The sequence below is a fragment of the Styela clava genome, chromosome 8 (genome assembly GCF_964204865.1).
Source record: "Styela clava chromosome 8, kaStyClav1.hap1.2, whole genome shotgun sequence".
Taxonomy (NCBI): Eukaryota; Metazoa; Chordata; class Ascidiacea; order Stolidobranchia; family Styelidae; genus Styela; species Styela clava.
The window spans coordinates 22,247,498-22,264,575 of record NC_135257.1 but is presented as its reverse complement, the minus strand read 5'-3'; the positions used below and the strand labels follow the sequence as shown (position 1 = coordinate 22,264,575).

The 17,078-nt window shown below is 37.9% G+C and overlaps 3 protein-coding genes across 19 annotated transcripts in view; all 3 read right to left on the bottom strand.

The window, feature by feature from the left end:
- Positions 1–1,657: 1,657 nt before the first annotated feature.
- Positions 1,658–3,760, bottom strand: LOC120346693 (uncharacterized). The gene is made up of 3 exons (XM_039416497.2): positions 3,611–3,760; positions 3,210–3,377; positions 1,658–1,955 (listed from the first exon to the last, which is right to left on the bottom strand). Exons 1-3 carry the CDS (start codon positions 3,693–3,695, stop codon positions 1,846–1,848), a joined length of 363 nt encoding a protein of 120 aa, XP_039272431.2. The 5' UTR covers positions 3,696–3,760; the 3' UTR covers positions 1,658–1,845.
- A 1,060-nt stretch (positions 3,761–4,820) lies between these two features.
- LOC144425890 (uncharacterized) lies at positions 4,821–8,551 on the bottom strand. Its single transcript, XM_078115660.1, has 4 exons — positions 8,524–8,551; positions 6,068–6,130; positions 5,650–5,751; positions 4,821–4,963 (listed from the first exon to the last, which is right to left on the bottom strand). The coding sequence occupies exons 1-4, from the start codon at positions 8,549–8,551 to the stop codon at positions 4,821–4,823; spliced, it is 336 nt and encodes a 111-aa protein (XP_077971786.1).
- Positions 7,327–17,078, bottom strand: part of LOC120325662 (C4b-binding protein-like) — a 52,474-nt gene continuing 42,722 nt past the window's right edge. For 4 of the 17 annotated variants that reach the window (XM_078115362.1, XM_078115365.1, XM_078115364.1 and 1 more), the window contains 5 exons: positions 16,197–16,265; positions 14,954–15,028; positions 12,723–12,797; positions 11,305–11,346; positions 7,327–10,614 (listed from right to left, as the gene is read on the bottom strand). In XM_078115362.1, coding sequence (XP_077971488.1) covers positions 10,370–10,614; positions 11,305–11,346; positions 12,723–12,797; positions 14,954–15,028; positions 16,197–16,265 — 506 coding nt within the window. In that variant the 3' untranslated portion in view covers positions 7,327–10,369. The remainder of the gene's footprint in view (positions 10,615–11,304; positions 11,347–12,722; positions 12,798–14,953; positions 15,029–16,196; positions 16,266–17,078) is intronic. The other 13 variants (XM_078115363.1, XM_078115368.1, XM_078115367.1 and 10 more) reach the window with 5 other exon arrangements.

Sequence of the window (17,078 nt, the reverse complement as noted above, 5' to 3'; positions counted from 1 at the left end):
AACTGACAATGCTGTGCTGGGTTACTCATTTATTCAAGACATTTAAAACGACATATAATATGAGATAGAATTTTCTTATTTCCAAAAGGTAAGCCGATATTAAAGTTCAAATAACCTGTGGCCTCTAACCCGGTTAGCGGTACCAGTCTATAGCTTTCTACATCCATGCAATAGATGACTCCAACCACTAATAACTACGACGTTGCGTGCGTCATGCACCAAGAATTACGTGACGTGACAATCGTATTGACGACGTTAAAATACCGTTGCCAAATAGTATTGCTTTGAAGCATGTGTGATTAGGAAAAACAAGCTGGTCTCGCTTACACTAGAAATTTCAATTGTTACTTCAAACCACAGCGCCAACAGAAGATTCGAGAGATTCTTTCGCGACCCCTCATCAACTGCTAGGAGTCGAAATGTTTTTCGTTTTTTTTTTATTAGGATAGGAACATTTACATATTTATCCCGGGGGAGAGAAAAGCCGACAAGACGGCTTATCCATATGGCGAACCACGGCCTCTCGTCCGGTTACCATTCCAAGTCGGGTATGGGATTAGTTTTACTGTATTTTTCTTTTTCTTTTCGGAAGCATGGACTTGGTGGTGGAGGAAGCCGTAACCGACCAGCGGTTACGTGAACCACCCAACGACGGCGAGGAATCCAGCAATCCTCTCGCACATAACCATCCCTGCATGGGATTCGAACCTGCGAACCCACGCAGAGTAGTTAGAGGTGCGGTGGCGAGCGTATTCCTAACGCTTAGCCCGTTGAGCCACACCGCCGCGCCGTATTACATGTGTATTGTCGTGAAAAAATATCTGAATCTGATATGACCACGGTTTAACTATGCAAATTAAAATGCTCTTCCCAAGTTTAGTTTGTGATATGGATAATAACTGAAAATTCTGATTTTGTGATACAAAATAAATTTGTCTTTACTTTTTTTAGGTAACTTAACTTCACGAGCCGTGCCACTGCGGCCGCATTGGTTGCAGTGGCACAAGGCCGGCTCTTCTACGATTTTTGCAAAAGATAAATGCGCTTCGACACGGAATGGAGTCAAATACGGGATATAATTTACATATTAATCCATGGGGGTAGGAAAGCCGCCAAGACGACCCAATCATATGGCGAACCAAAGCCTGCCTCTCGTCCAATTGCCAGTTCATGTCAGGCATGGGATTAGTTCGCCAGTCATTTGTTTTCAGATGGGAGAACCCGTGACCGGCCAGCGATTACGGGAAGCACCCTACGGCGGCGAGGAGTCGAGGAATTCTTTTTCACATCCAGGAGTTCTTTCTCTCATCCCTACATGGGATTCGAACCTGCAAACCCACGCAGGGTAATCATAGGTGCGGTGGCGAGCGTATTCCTTACCCTTAGCTCGATGCGCCACACTTCCTGAGCCCACCTCAGAGTCAACGACTCGAAGTTGTTGTAACTAAGCCGTTTGGTCGCCCCACGTGATTATTGTGATCTGACTTTGCCCGATTTGGCTCGTCCAAATCTCTGCTCTCTAAGTCTCTAAAAACAGTGGTTTATCCTGCGACCTATTTCTCAAATATTGTAGTAGACGCCCATTCATAAAAGTACAAGATTAAAAAAATAAATATATATTTGGTAACTAAAACATGGAAACGTATTGCCAGTAATATAATAATGATATGCATAAAATCTTATTGGATTCTCTTCAAATGAATAGTATGGGCTCAGTGTTGAGTTATTACATATATATATTGAAATATAATATCAGTAGCTAATGGTCAGCGGATCAGTTTCTTAAATTTCTCGCATTTTTGCACTTCTAGCTTATTAGCAATTAAAACGAACTCTAGCATAAGTTTATAAATAAAAAAGGCAAAAAAATTGTAAAATAGGAATTATCAGAATAAAGCTGGTCGTTGATAAACGAGTTGCTTGACCAGTTGTTGCAGTTGTCGACGACACTGTGACTAAATACAAAAGTCTTGTGATTAAACGCTGGATTTAGGAGTGTGAAACGCTGTTTGAGTGACATCTTGTGTCCCATCACTAATTAATTAATAACTCCCTAATTATACGACATTATTCGCGCCAAATCAATAGGCTGATAAGATAAATGCACATGCAAAATCCGGAGCAGATTCAATCTCTTATTCGTGAGATATCGCGTGCATCTAACAGACAAACAGACAAATACCTATCAACCTACTTACCGATTAAAATCTATAAGTAATAACACTGGAATGATGAATAGGGGGATCTATAAGCCACGCGCCCTAGAATGTTAGAAACCACTGGTGTAGAAGTCGCAGATTCAAAATCTCAGATTCAAATCCCATGTCCACCATGTCACCCGGAGTATAATAAAGTTGGTGAGCGATCCCAAACCAAAAAGATTAGAATTGAAACCAATACTAGGATAAGATTAACGTACTACCCCGGAGAGAACAAGAACGATGAGACAGATGGCTTAATCCCATGGCAAACCACGGCCTCTCGTCCGGTTACCAGTCCATGTCGTGTATGGGATTAGTTAGCCAGGTATTTGTTTTCGGAAGCATGGACTTGATTCCGGTTCTTTTTTAAATAGTAAGTCCTAGTGTCAGTGGTACTTGTAACTCGAAGTGAAAGGCAAAAAAAACTTCGTGTAAAATACTGCTTAGCGATTCGCCTGGTTTTCCGGAAAGCTGTTTAGTGTTTAGTTCACCCATTGACGTTTATTTTAGTATTTACGTCCAATATAACTCTGGGTTTGAATCTATTCGTAGATGTCAGTTTTCTACAAAGCCCACACTGATATTACGACGTCTAACACATGGTATTTCCAACCTAATAATGAGTTTGAAGACTATTTGTAGTATCCACTTTGCAAAGGCCTAAAAATTACGTTTAACGCTTTTAACAATGTATAACCATGAATGTCAGACAAATCCATCAATTTTTATTACATTGCAACGGCATTCAGACAAAGTCAAACTGGCGTATTACGACAGTTTGTGAGGTTACTTATCCACGTCTTACTTCCCCAATTGACGTCTTTCCGGAAAACCTCAGTGTGATGATATTTTACAAAATGCCAATCCGGAAGAATCCCGGTTTTACTAAAATATGGTAACTCTTAAACATATCAGCGTTGTTTGTACAGTGCCTTGTTCCAAGTGGAGAGAGTGAAAAGCCCTCCCCCCTCAAAGAAAAAAAAAAATTAAATCGCCAATCCTTCCTACCTTTTCTTCCATGAGGGGATATATGCTTTATCTTCGGTGAAGACGTTGGGTAAATTCTTCCTTCTGTAGTACGAGCGATATATCTTGGAGTACGAGTGCTTCGCCACCATTCCCACCAGTTTCCACTTGGAGTCGCTATATTGCTAGCAGTCGTCGATTTTGTTGAAGCTAGAATTGAATAGGATTTACAAATATATCTCGAAGGAGAGGAAAGTCCATAAGATGGCTATATCAACATTTTTTTATTCCGCCACATCTGCCGTCGAGCTCCTCAACAAACTTTGTGCTCTGAGGTTTCACGGAAACGAAGCGCCACTTCCATGTTCGTATGTCTTAGCTATCTCCATATGTCTTATACAAGATCAAAGCAATGCTAACCTTATTGAATACACATTACTCACATATTTTAAGGTTGAGGTGGTCGGAGTCTATTCCCTCGTTGTTGTATCCGGAATCATCTTTATTTTGTGAGTCCATTCCGCGCATTGTCGAGGTAAGTTTCCAAACAAGCGAAGTTGTTGAGCTTGTAGAAGTAGATAAGGTTGGCAGTGCTGGATCTGAGAAAAAATCCAAGTTATTAAATTAGGGGCATTCAACCTACCGCGCGCGGCCAAATACGCCCCAAAAGGAAAAATTGTGCGGCCCACGGTGAAGTGTCAATTTTAAATGAGGTGAACCCGCGAAAGCGAGTTTTTAACTTAGTTTAATCTGGTATGTGCGAGTAATTCCCAATTCCTTTGCGCTGCAAAGCCTATACCTGAGTCCGATTTATTATCTATGCCTTCAACGTTACAATGTCCTAACAGCTAGCTTGTGCAAAGCAAACAAACACGTCATAGGTCAATAACCAAATTTTTCATGCCTGGAACTACTAGAAAGCCTATGTTGAATGAAAGTGCGGCCTGCGTTTTCACCCAGTCATTTGTATCTGGCCCTCCTGTATTAAAGGTTGCACACCCCTGCTTTAAGTCGGTTACTTGGGTTACTAGGGCTGGGCATCATCGAATACCTAATGATTTGAGAATCGAATCAAATATATATTTTTTTCGAATCGAATCTATAATACTTGGAAGATATGTAGTTGCATTGTAATAAGTCCTTCAGACACATAAATCAGCGAAAACACATAATCCAACACTCAGTCAATAACTCACTTATAAGACAAAAGTCATATGTTAGAATTACATATTAAAAATATGGCTTGAATAAAATAATGAGGGATTTGCCTAGACCTGCAGTCGGAAAAAAAAGATGGCAGCAATTAGAAATTTTGGTGCTCCTGAAGTATGCGCACCAAGATGTCGCACAACCTGAAACCTAACCTGGTAGACAACGTGAGTTCAGGTTGTGCGCCATCTTGGTTACGGAAATGAATAAGGCAATCTATTCTCGGGAAACATCCACTGCAGCTCCTTATATATATATCAGTGAGTGATTATGCAGAGCCTAGTTCGGAGTGTAAAATGTCGAATGTACAAAGTTGGAGAGTAGAGCCATAGTTGTCAAATTTTACGTAGCGTGGTTGAAATCAAAATTTTGATCTTCGCAGAAGGAAATGAAGATCGGGATTTTGTTTAAAAGTTCATAAAAGTTTTTGTCGCCAAAACATTTTTATATATAGTGAGTCTCACTTTCATAGTACTCCAAGTCGAATCCATCCTCTTTCTTGTCATTGCTTGTTTTATGAGAGGTCGATGTAAGTTTCCAGTACCATGGAGTCGTGGTGGATCGTGTTGTAGCTGGTGGCGTCGTGGCTAAAGAATCGCAAATTTATTCCTTGGTTATTGATTTGGGTCGGCGTATCAAATTCAGTATAAGGAAATTAAAAGTCTTCTACAGACTTCTTAAAACTTGAAGTTCTGAAAATTTTGAATTCCATGAATACGTTGGTCACGAACAAAAGCCTTTATCACGACAACAACAATTCAGCAAAACGGCCATGTCTGCTGTGTCTCCAAAAACATTGAATCTCTCGTATCTCACATAACAAATACCATTCCTAAGTTAAGTCAAGTCAAAATGGCTTGCTATGGACCAGTTCCCAACATTATATGCATCGGGCCCCCTTCCGAGGGGTTTTAGCTCTCACGGTCTCGTTTATGATTCCAGTGGTATTTTGATTGATCATTCTCGATAAAGTTAAAACACATGGTGAAATAACCTTATTAAACAATGAAACTAGGAATAAGTGGGAGTTTCCACGATAAGGGAAATGTAAAATGAGTTAGCGCGTCTAGCAGTGTGGCCCTTTTCAACCGATTGGGGGCCCCTGGTTATGAACCGCTGGTATAGACCGCAGGTTCAAAACCTGGTTAGCTCGTGATCAGCTATAGTTAGACTAGGCTATCCAAACCCAAAGCGGCTTTCAATTGCTTTGAATCTTGTTCGGGGCTAAAAGATAGAAAAATAGGCCATGTATCTCACTAATAACAAATCTTACTTTTGTAGTAGTCCATGTCGAATTCATCTTCTTTATTGTATAGGGTTGTTGTATGAGAAGTGAACTTCTTTGTGGTGAATCGTGTCGCTGGCGGGGTCGGGGCTAAAAGAAATCGTGAGTTTATGTTCCGGAACCTTTATTCTGCAACGCTTTACATTTTCTGCTATGCGCCAGATTAATAAAATACACGGTAACATTGGACATTCAGATTGTAAAAGAATACCATGTTTCCGGGTTTCCGTGGGTATTGGTTTGGAGTGAAACAACGAAACCAGAATGTGAAAATTGAAAAGAGTATCTTTCCATCTTCAAGTCTGAAATCGATGGTCCAAACCCCAACTACAAGAATTTAGCAAAACAATATGTTCGTGCTCATTGAACATTAAAAACCCTCATATCTCATGAAAACAAATCTCACTTTTATAGTCATCCAGGTCGAATTCATCTACTTGCTTTTTCGTGTTTGTTTTAGAAGTCGTCACTGAAAAGATTCGTAAATTTATGTTCCGGAACTTTCATTATGCAACGTTTTACATTCTCTGATATGCATCAGATTTAATGAAACACGGTAACATTAAACATCTGAACTTTATTGTTGGCAATTTAGTCTTGTCTCTATAGTTTTGAGTCTGAAGGGTTTAAAAAGCGTTCCAAGGTATGATATATTGGAACCTCTTGAAGTATGCGCACCAAGATGGCGCACAACCTGAACTTAGGTTGTGTACCAGATGAGGGTTCAGGTTGTGCGACATCTTGGTGCGCATACTTCAGGAGTACCATATATTGTTATGTATAATACGAAAAACAAACTTTTTTTTCATATTCACAGAAGTTGGGTTGCGACCCTCATCCTCATGGCTATGCCACCACTGTAAATATCCATGCTTGGAACCTTTCCATCTTACGTGAAATTTTTTATCCAAATTAATTATTCTTGTCCCCGTTATTCTCATTTAATTAAAAGGCAAATTTTACAAACAATCGAATAAAAGGAATTATGAGGTCGTGTTTTCTGGCGTCATGGCGTTTTATTAGTCAACATTTTTAGACTTGTTTCATATCTTACGGGGCTCCGTATGATATCTCTCTCTGGCCGTATGTTACCAGTTTTTCATTTTAGAGAGGTTTTTTGAAATCCAGGGGAATGGGAAATAATTTGCCATTAGTGATAGAACTACATATGCATATGTAACTTGTTAAAATGTGTTTGACAGACAATCTGCACTAATGAATATGTCACTTTCTGGATATTCAAATACATTTATACTGAAGTAAGGTATCTAATGTGCGATATCACACCTTAAAATTGGGGGGTTACAATTTTAGTGGATTTCCAACTCCTATATACTGAAGTAAGGTATCCAATGGGGGGGGGGGGGGGGGGGAGGGGGGGGGTTACAATTTTAGTGGATTTCCAACTCCTATAGAGGGGTGTAGGGAAATTACTGCCCTCTTGGGTATATAATAAATTCCACGGTATTACGATTTGACCATAGGCAATAAATAGTTGGAAAGCTGTCTTCTCATGCTAGTTGTAAGATCAGTGGTTGTTACAGATGGATGAATTTGATGGTGGAGGAAGCTGTAACAACACCAGTGGTATGTTGTCCTCCCTACAACAGCAATGAGTCCAGCGATCCTCTCGCATGTAACCCCCTGTATCACAAATAACAATCGTTACATCCTTTAGTTTATTAATTTTCATAACAATTAGATCCACACCATTTATTTATACACGCTTGGTGTTTCATATTTGCACGAAATACAACGTAAGGTATGACGTAACTACTACATAAAATGACGTCATAAAGCGACAAAACATTTATTATCATCATGCACTACTTTTTTAAAAATAAAAACAGAAATTATTCAACTATAATTACTCCAGAGCAGTGTCCCCATCCAGAGATTTTTGATTTCGGGAATATAGGCAATTTGTTTGGTTTCGCGACCTCAAAATAGGGGTCCCTACCCCCTCAGTAGATCGCAAAAGGGCTCATATGGGGTTGCGGTAAAGTCTTTTTTAACAATAACTAATGTCAAAACAAAATATTGATAACTTTCGTAAGATTTAGAACCACCATCGCCGAAATTCAATCTTTTGTGCAAGATTATGAAGCATGTTGTTCCTATTAAAGGATTTGTAAATTTTATTATTTCTGTATTATTAAATTTTTCTCTATTTTTATTTTATTTAGTTCCTTTGAGTGTAATGAATTTGGCTGTGCCAAGTAGGTTGTGATCAAAAAAGTTTGAAAAACACTGGTTTAGACTTAAGCGAATCCAGGATCTAAATAGGCTGAAGGGGTTTATTAAAAAAAATATGAATGTGTGACGTCATACTAAAGATGACATCATCTTATCTAGAAAGTGACATCATACAAGGCCTAATAACAAAAAATAATTGAATTTGATTCAATTTCTTGGGAAATACATCAGGAACCACTGCTCTGCATTCACTTTGTGAAAAATAGTTATTCTGACGAAAGACAGCATAATTGCTGATGAAAGCAGCAAATAAAAATGAAAAAAATGAACTTTTTGAGAAAATTGTTTTCTTATCAGCGTTATATTTGAGGAATTGTTGAGCCACAAAAATGATACATTACATAAGTACCGAACAATTGACAAAATCAAATCTTAGCGAAAACGTCACATAAAAGACAATTATTGCCCCATGTATCCCAATGAAAACAACCCATAGTTACCCAGGGTGAAATAAATTGGGTAGCAGTGTTGAACAAGAAAGCTTTCAGGCTTTCAAAAAAGAGAAGTTCCTTAAATAAGTGTGGCCGATTGCACAATGCCTATTCTAAAAGAAACATCATTCATTGCCAGTGTACCCAACAAAAACAATATGTACTTAATACTCACTGTACCCCACATTCCCAATAGGTTCCATTTCATGGATTTTTCAATTTTTTCATTTTACTACTGAACTTAAGGGGATATGTAACAAAGTAAAAGATGGCAAGTGTTTCACGGTAATCAAAAAAAATAAATTATTCGGTAAAATGTTAAAGTTACCCTTTCGATTAATTATTTATGTTTCAGTGCATAGTGCACTACCATAATTCTATATAGATCCGGTAGTTTTTCACATTCAAGATATCGTAACTTTGCTCTGAGTCTTTTTCATTTTTAATTGAGTATGCATGGTAATTGTCTCAAAATATAATAAGTAAGGTTTAATATTAAAATTGTTCAATATAGCTCAATGCAGTGATTCCTGACCATTTATGCTCATGGCCCCTTTCTTGGGCTTTTGGCACCCATGCCCCCCCCCCTCTGTTTACAGTTCCAGTGGTATTTATAGTGTTACTTTGATTGGTAGATTCCAAATCCCATTATTTTCAAACAATTCATGCCCAACAAAGTGAAGACACCCTGTGAAATAATGAAACTAGGAAGAATGAGGAGTTTTCTTGGCAAGAGAAAATAAAATCAGTTCTGCGTCTTTGTGGTTCCCCAAGGCCATTGAGGCTTTGTACCTTAGCTATGCTGATAAGTGAAACGTAACGAAGTCTTCTAAAAAATTCTGATCTAAATTGAAACTTTGATTGAAATAGCAAAAGCAATATTTACATCAAATCAAATATATATAGGACGGGACGCTTATGGTTCACAAGAGGATAAGCCATATTATCAGCTTTCCTCTCTCTCTCTCTAGTATGAATGTGATAACATACCTTCATAAGGTACACTTTAAAAACTCACAAAAGTATATCAATGAATTCCAGTTTTAAGCCTCAAAATTTTTCAAGCAAAACAAAATTTAAAAACGCAACTAATGTAATGTCACAAAAAAATTGTCATGAGAAATAAGATAAATTCCAATAAAAACATTCTTCCTCTGTATTCCAAGCTTAAGAGAAAATGTCATGGCCATAGTGTTAATCAGATAAACATTGATAAAAGATAAAATGTTCGGCAATAAAGTCACGAGTCTCAAGTAAAATTCAAGTACAATCATTCAGCAAAAAGCCAGGTCTGCTGCGAACCCTTGTTATAAAATTTCTCCCTCTGGAAAGTTTCACCCATTGAAACTTTCCTTCATAGAATATTTTACGGAGACGAGACTTAACCGTATTATAAAGAGACTTTCTTGACGAAAGTGGGATTTTTAGACTAGTTTTTAGGGCCGTTAAAAGGGCCCCCCTACAAGAGAGAGGCAAGAGACAAACTCCTCAATAGGCTTATACACCAGATTCAGAAATTATAAATGTCAAAGCTTGAATGATTAATTTGTCCTAATCATTTGTTATACAGTAGTGGGCTGTTTTGAGAGATTTTCTGATGTTTAATCTAAGGTTCGGCGATATGTAGGAAAATCCCCAAAGGTACTGAAATTTTTCATACATTGTTTCTGATGTTCAATCTAGAGACCAATAAGTAGGGGAATCCCCAAAAGAGGAGGTACTGAAAACTTTCCATATTGTTGTTATAAACATATGATTCAGAAATTACACATATAGAGGGTTTTAGACAGAAAGGCAAAAGCTCGAATTTTGAAATATATTTCTTTTGAGAATGAAAACAAATGGTTTGCTTCAAGCTAGCATCTGATCATAGTTCAGCTTGAACCAAAGCAGCATTCACCAAAGTATTTAAACAAAAAAAGTTCAAAATAAAAAGCATATCATTCAAATTTTTTAAAAACAGCTTATTCAAGTTTCGCCCTTTCGGGTTGAAACCCTCGATATAACAGATTTAAGTATCTTTATACAGTAGTAGTTGGAGTCGGAGCTACGTTGTTGGACGGTGGTGAAGGAGCGCGACCTGCTTCTGGAGTCGCCGAGGTGTATCCCTTATCTTTCCCTTTCGAATTGCTAAAGGCTTTGTAGCCGAAGTAGCCACCGATCCCTCCGAATGCAAGCAATGCAATAACTATAATAGCTATAGCCCATGATGGGAAAGGTACATGGGGTGATGGGGTGGACGACGTAGGTTTTCCTCCTGTAGAATCTGAAATTGTTTTCAAAAAGTTAGAGTGATGTTTTTCGGAAAAGAAGAAAGTCGATAAGATGGCTTAATCATATGGCAAACCACGGCCTCTTGTTCAGGTCCATACCAGTCTACATCAAGTATGGGATTAGTTAGCCAGTTATTTTTTTCAGATGCACAAACTTGACTTACGTAATTAAAATAAAAAGAAATTTGCTCAAAGAAAGGTCACGTACACTCACAGGCAACCACACTAAAATGACCGAAACTACCAAAACTGGCGAATCATAGTATAGAATTGTGCATCCGTAAATATGGATTGAGACGTAAAGCAGTTCATGTTAATATGATCAGAAGACATTAGGAGGTTGTGAATTGCACAAAACTGTCACGGAAAAGTTGCATTTTCATGATTTATATGCTAATTCAATCAATGCAGATTATGAGTTTATTTTTGTGCCTCTAAACAATCATAAAGCGACTGATGAACTGAATGACAGATATTTCCAGTCATACTTTTATCCCAACAATACCTTTAGCAGATTTGCCCAGTATATGCCAATTTCTAGACCCAAACAGAAAAGTAATTTTTTCAAGAAAATGGAGTAATAATTTGGCATAGCAATTTAATTCATCTTGCGCAGCAAAGTTTAGGAATCAACTGATATAATGCACTGTTATCGAAGCATGCATGAAATAAATATATATAACCTGTAGTCGATGTGCTGGTAGAGGTGGATGAAGTCCCAGAACCTGATAATATAGTAGATTGTTTGAGGTATTATTTGTACCAAGCACTTAAAACACTAAAATAATTGGAGGTTTATGAGGCATTCTCAAACGCTTATTCCAACAAGATAGGATTGGGATTCAATCTGTGGGAGACGAAGGCTTATAGAGCATCTCTTTGAGTTACCAGTCCGGTATTGGATTAGTTAGCCAGTTATTTGTTTTCAGAAGCAAAGACCCGAGGAGGAAGCTGTAACAGACAAACGGTTACGTGAACCACTCTACGATCAGCGAAGAGCAGCTATCCTCTCGCACATATTTATCCCACAGCGGATTCCAAACTACACACCCATGCAAGGTAACCAGAAATCTGATGGTTAGAGAGTTTCTGGAGCTCAACATGATGTCAAGCATGGGCCTTGACAAACAGATGTTGGCATTAAAATCTACTAGGAATGGAACATTTTTGATTAGGTTTTTGTGACTCGACACCCCATGGTGGCTGGCATTGGGTTCAAAAATTTAACCTGCAATTCTACACAGTCAATGATGAAGCCAACAATCCTTCAAATAAATTCTTTTGAAAAGAAATAAAATGAGGATAATTTAACAAATAAAAGAAACAAAAAAAGCAAAATAAAAAAAACTTCTACCACTATTTATATATATCAGACAGCATAATCACATGCAAATTTAAACCTGGATATTCTGCCACTTTGAACCATACTAACATAAGGAAGCATGAAACAAAAGAGTTCTGGCTTTGCAAGTGTCGAATGGACAAGAGAAGCAAAACAAAGAAACTGGTAGCATTTTTTGGCAAATATTTGCAAGGATGGCCAAAATGAATGAAATTTCCAAGCACGCTTTGAATTTTTAAGAAAATTATATCAAATCAAGGTCACACACGTTCGCTCAGAAATGAAGGAGACTTATCTCTGTGCAAAGTTTCTAGCAACCAATGAAAAGCTGCTGTGACTAGAAATAATTAAGGCGTTGAATTACATGTTAATAAATACGGATTAATGTGAGAATTGAAGCATTTCATGTGATGAAGTAGTGAATTCCAAATAGGTAGGTGGAGTTCTTGGAAAATTTGTTGTTTTCGGAATAGTAAATATGAATAATAGTAATATTTTGAATAGTTTCCTTTGACTTACATTTCACTGTAATAGAAAGTTTACACCAATGAAGGAGTAAATTTTGTGTATGAACTTTGCCCAAAGACTGTTTTCAAATGTATTCATATATTAGAAATTATTCAAGTATCCCTTTTTCTACCCCAACATCCCACATGCAAAAATATCATTTTGACATTTGGCCACCCTTGCTGACTTAAATTCATTAATTTAAGCATCTTTAGACACATCACATCACAAGCATGCGACAACAATTGAGACCTGGCTTCTCTACTCGTCCTTCTATATCACTGGTGGTGGTGGTAGGAGTCTCTAGAGAGGTGTTGGTGATTGGAGCTGAATTAATGATTATGATATGAAATTATGAAGCGCAAAAAATTTGCAATTTTGATTCCAAGTGATTCAAAAGTCCTGCTGCACACTAACGCAAATGTATTTCAGTAATGTTTCTTCCTCTTGGCCTACCTCAGATCACATTTAGGATAGGATAGGATTTACATATTTATCCCGGGGGAGAGGAAAGCCGATAAGACGGCTTATCCATATGGCGAACCACGGCCTCTCGTCCGGTTACCATTCCAAGTCGGGTATGGAATTAGATTTACTGTATTGTTTGTTTTCGAAAGCATGGACTTGGTGGTGGAGGAAGCCGTAACCGACCAGCGTTACGTGAACCACCCAACGACGGCGAGGAGTCCAGCAATACTCTCGCACATAACCATCCCTGCATGGGATTCGAACCTGCGAACCCACGCAGAGTAGTTAGAGGTGCGGTGGCGAGCGTATTCCTAACGCTTAGCCCGTTGAGCCACACCGCCGCGCCAACAACAAGAAAAGCAGTTACATGCATATTTGAACAATGGGTGAAACACAATGAAAGTTAAAAAATCAATAAAATTTCTCAATTATTTGACGGCGTAAAAGGGTCATGTTTTTGACGGTTGAATTTGATTAGATTAGTCTTTAAAATTAATGTGTATCAAAATGACACAATTCCAAAATTTCGTATTATGTAAGTGCACTGCACACTAACGCAAATATATTTTTGGGACACAAAACATAAGTTTTGTCTGTGACATTGTCATATAGTTGAAGTCAGGGTTAGGGAAATCCTTAAATCCCTGAGTCGTAAGTTAAACCACGAGTCAGTCGAAGTCAATAACTGATTAACCGAAAGTTTTAGTCGCTGGGATTCAGGTACGGGCCAGAGTCCTTAAATTAGTCGACTTGAATCACTTCATTCATTCATCATGACATAAATCATTCTTGAATGGTGACTGAGTCCAAATCACCTGTCAAAGATATCTATATTTGAAGTCGGCCTTCAGTCAGATGAAACGTTACAGAAATACGAATGTGTTAGTGTAAAGCAAGACTCTTAGATCAAATATGATGAATATTTTATTTCTTGCTTTTTTAAATCCGCGAGGCACAGAGATGGATAAGTAGTTAATCTCAAAGAGAAATAGGTTTTTGTTAGTGTGCAGAAAGACTCTTGAATCTAATAGAATAATCATATTTACTCTTGCTAGAGCATCCTTGCATTATATGCATGCGATTTACCAGAGAAAAAATTATAGAGGAATGATAAGTACTAGATCAGCCCCTCATAACCCTGATTTGGTAGCTAGAATCTCAAATTGGCTTCTATTACGAGAGATCAATGGTCCAACTTTTTTCTAGTTCGGGGTTCTTAATTTTTATTCTGTAATTCTAAGTGATATATACCACGTATTTTAAAAAAGCGCTAGGTGTCGACAGTTTCTCTAAGTGAAAGCAACATAACATCTGTAATGCAACAGAGTAGTCGGAGAGTAGGTTTCAAACTTCACTCTTAAAAAGGCTCTTGACAAAATGTCACTGATAGTTACTATTATTGGAATAACAACGTAGCGAGTCTGATGTTTTACACCATAGTTAGGTCAGGTTGCCCCTAAAAAATCTGATATTTCTTATACGTGAATCAAACATGCCAGGTGCAATACCGGAGGCCAATCTATTTTTGGAAGTACCATTATATATTTAGTTTGGTACTGAAGGCCCAATTTTCTACATTATGGATAAACTTGACACTAAGTGTCTGGAATCTTTAATTTGTAATGCTAACATAAAGTAGGCGTAAGAAATACCACAACAGGTATTTTTGGTTTAAATATTAACTCCCATTGCCTTGTAGCACTCTAGTAAATTTATTTTAGAATTTATGGATAAACGGGACGCCAAAGAGTTTTAATAAAATCTGGAACCTTCGGTTTGCAATGCAAACATATAGTAGGCACAATGAAACCGCTAGTATTTTTAGTTTCAACATCAACCCTTCACTTAGTAGCGCTCAAGTAATTTTTTTGGATTGGTTACCCCTAAACATAACATTAGCCAAGGCAAATTAACATTTATACGCCGAATTACACCAATCATTATAGATAATAAGCAAGCATAACATCATATTTTGCTTTGAAGGACAAAGGCATGCATCATGCTGCGATAATGACCTGTAGCTGGGCTTTCTGTCGATCCCAGAGATTGAGTGGTGGATGGAGTTGTAGATGAGGTGGTGACAGGAGAAGCTGAATACGCATTGGTAAAAGTAAGTCACACAAAACTGTTCCAATATCTCATAAATTTTAGGTAAAATAATCCCATAGCATTCAGGACTTAAAAATAACAATAAGCAATAGCCTTCTCCAATCGACAAGCACTAAAAATTCAAAATCAAATGCCAATAAGTTGTAAGAAAGAGATTTCTCCCTACCCTATAACAATTAGGCTAAACAGTCTATATGCCTACTTTGTGCCCAATAATATGCGTTTTAGAACTGATCAAACATGATGCCTATTAAAGTCACTTCAATATCAGGATAACTTCAATATTCAATTTAAAACTTCAATAATATTTATCTCAGGAGAGGAAATGATGATTCTTCCCTCCAAGTCATTCATATGAACCAAATAACTAATTTACTATTCCAATACTTGACATGGGCTGGTAATCAGATGAGAGGCTTTGGTTCGGCATTAGATTAACCCATTTCGTCAACTTTCCTCCCACCCCGATAAACCTATTTGGTATAAGTTTGAATCGGAATCTCAAAATATCATGTCTCCTTTTCCTGTTTTGGTCCACTTATCATGCTTTGGGGTTCAAGTAAACATATGAGATAGGATTTTCTGTTATGTGACACGAGTAAATGGACAAGTGCAACAATAATACAACAATATTTATTTTAAATTTTTCTTTTTACAGTGATTCGTGCAAATTACACTGATGATAATTCAGAATATATTTCGTACTTAATGCAACTTCTAACACTGATTAAAAATAGAATTATGCATAAATTACTTTAACTATTGTGTGTTACTAAATTAAATCTCTGTGAAATTTTTCTGTTAAACTATAGACTCTTTCTTCGTTCCGCGAGGAATTTTGTTGTTTTATTATTTTTCTGTCGGCAAAGCCGATAGTTGGTTGCTTGAACGTTTTTTTTGGTTTATTATTATTTGTTCTAGACTGTGCCAAAACCCTGAAGTACGTTCCTTAAACATAGGTTATTTATTTTTCATTCATTTCCAATATTCTGTTGCCCGCCCGCGAAGTCATTCTATTTTACTACAGCCTCACTAAAATCAGTTCTAGCCATCACCTTTGCAAAAATATTTTCAAATTTGGCGGCATCAGGAGGTGAAAATATAAATTTGGTCAGAAAAAAAAAATGTGTGTCATGCAATAATATTGACCTGTAGAGGTTTGCGTGGGTTCCAAGATACCGGTGGTTGTTTGAGTCTCAGATGAAGTGGTGGTCGGAGCTGAATAAATGTAACTGAATATATGATATACTTCCTGCCCTTTTTTTACATTTCAGAAAGAGGGGTTCCGACCAGTGACGCAGCCAGGGGGGTTTTCAAAGACGAAAAAAAGTCAAAGACGAAAAAAGTCGCTAATACCATTGCGAATTCCGACCATCCCTGGTTGAACCTACGAATATTTTTTATTTTAGACACAACTTTCACTCTACACCAGACTCTGCACAACCAGACAATGTGGCGCGGCGGTGTGGCTCAACGGGCTAAGCTTTAGGAATATGCTCGCCACCGCACCTCTAATTACTCTGCGTGGGTTCGCAGGTTCGAATCCCATGCGGGAATGGTTATGTGCGAGAGGATTGCTGGACTCCTCGCCGTCGTTGGGAGGTTCATGTAACCGCTGGTCGGTTACGGCTTACTCCACCACCAAGTCCATGCTTCCGAAAACAAACAATATAACTAATCCCATACCCGACTTGGAATGGTAACCGGACGAGAGGCCGCGGTTCGCCATATGGATAAGCCGTCTTATCGCCTTTCCTCTCCCCCAGGATAAATATGTAAATCCTATCCTATCCTAATGTAAGGTAACAAACTTTATAGATTTCCTAGTTCGGTATTGCCTGCTCAATTTACTACATCCTGGTGGCAGGGACGTAGCCAGGGTGGGTTCTGAAAATATTGAGTCTGCAGCCCTGTTAAAATGTTAGATTATTGCTTCACACTTTATTAATAATTCTGAATCACCCTTCCCTAGTTCTAACTATCACCTTTGCAAAAATCATTTTAAATTTAGCGGAATCAGGAGGTTGGTTC

Coding starts and splice junctions, on each gene's coding strand:
- LOC144425890 (XM_078115660.1), bottom strand. CDS start 8,551: ATGGAACCTATTGGGAATGTGGGGTACA. Junction 5,752..6,067: donor CGACCTGGATGACTATAAAA/GTGAGATTTGTT, acceptor GATTTCTTTTAG/CCCCGACCCCGCCAGCGACA. Junction 4,964..5,649: donor CGACATGGACTACTACAAAA/GTAAGATTTGTT, acceptor GCGATTCTTTAG/CCACGACGCCACCAGCTACA.
- LOC120346693 (XM_039416497.2), bottom strand. CDS start 3,695: ATGCGCGGAATGGACTCACAAAATAAAGATGATTCCGGATACAACAAC. Junction 3,378..3,610: donor CCACCTCAACCTTAAAATAT/GTGAGTAATGTG, acceptor ATTCAATTCTAG/CTTCAACAAAATCGACGACT. Junction 1,956..3,209: donor ATCCCCTCATGGAAGAAAAG/GTAGGAAGGATT, acceptor TTTTGTATTTAG/TCACAGTGTCGTCGACAACT.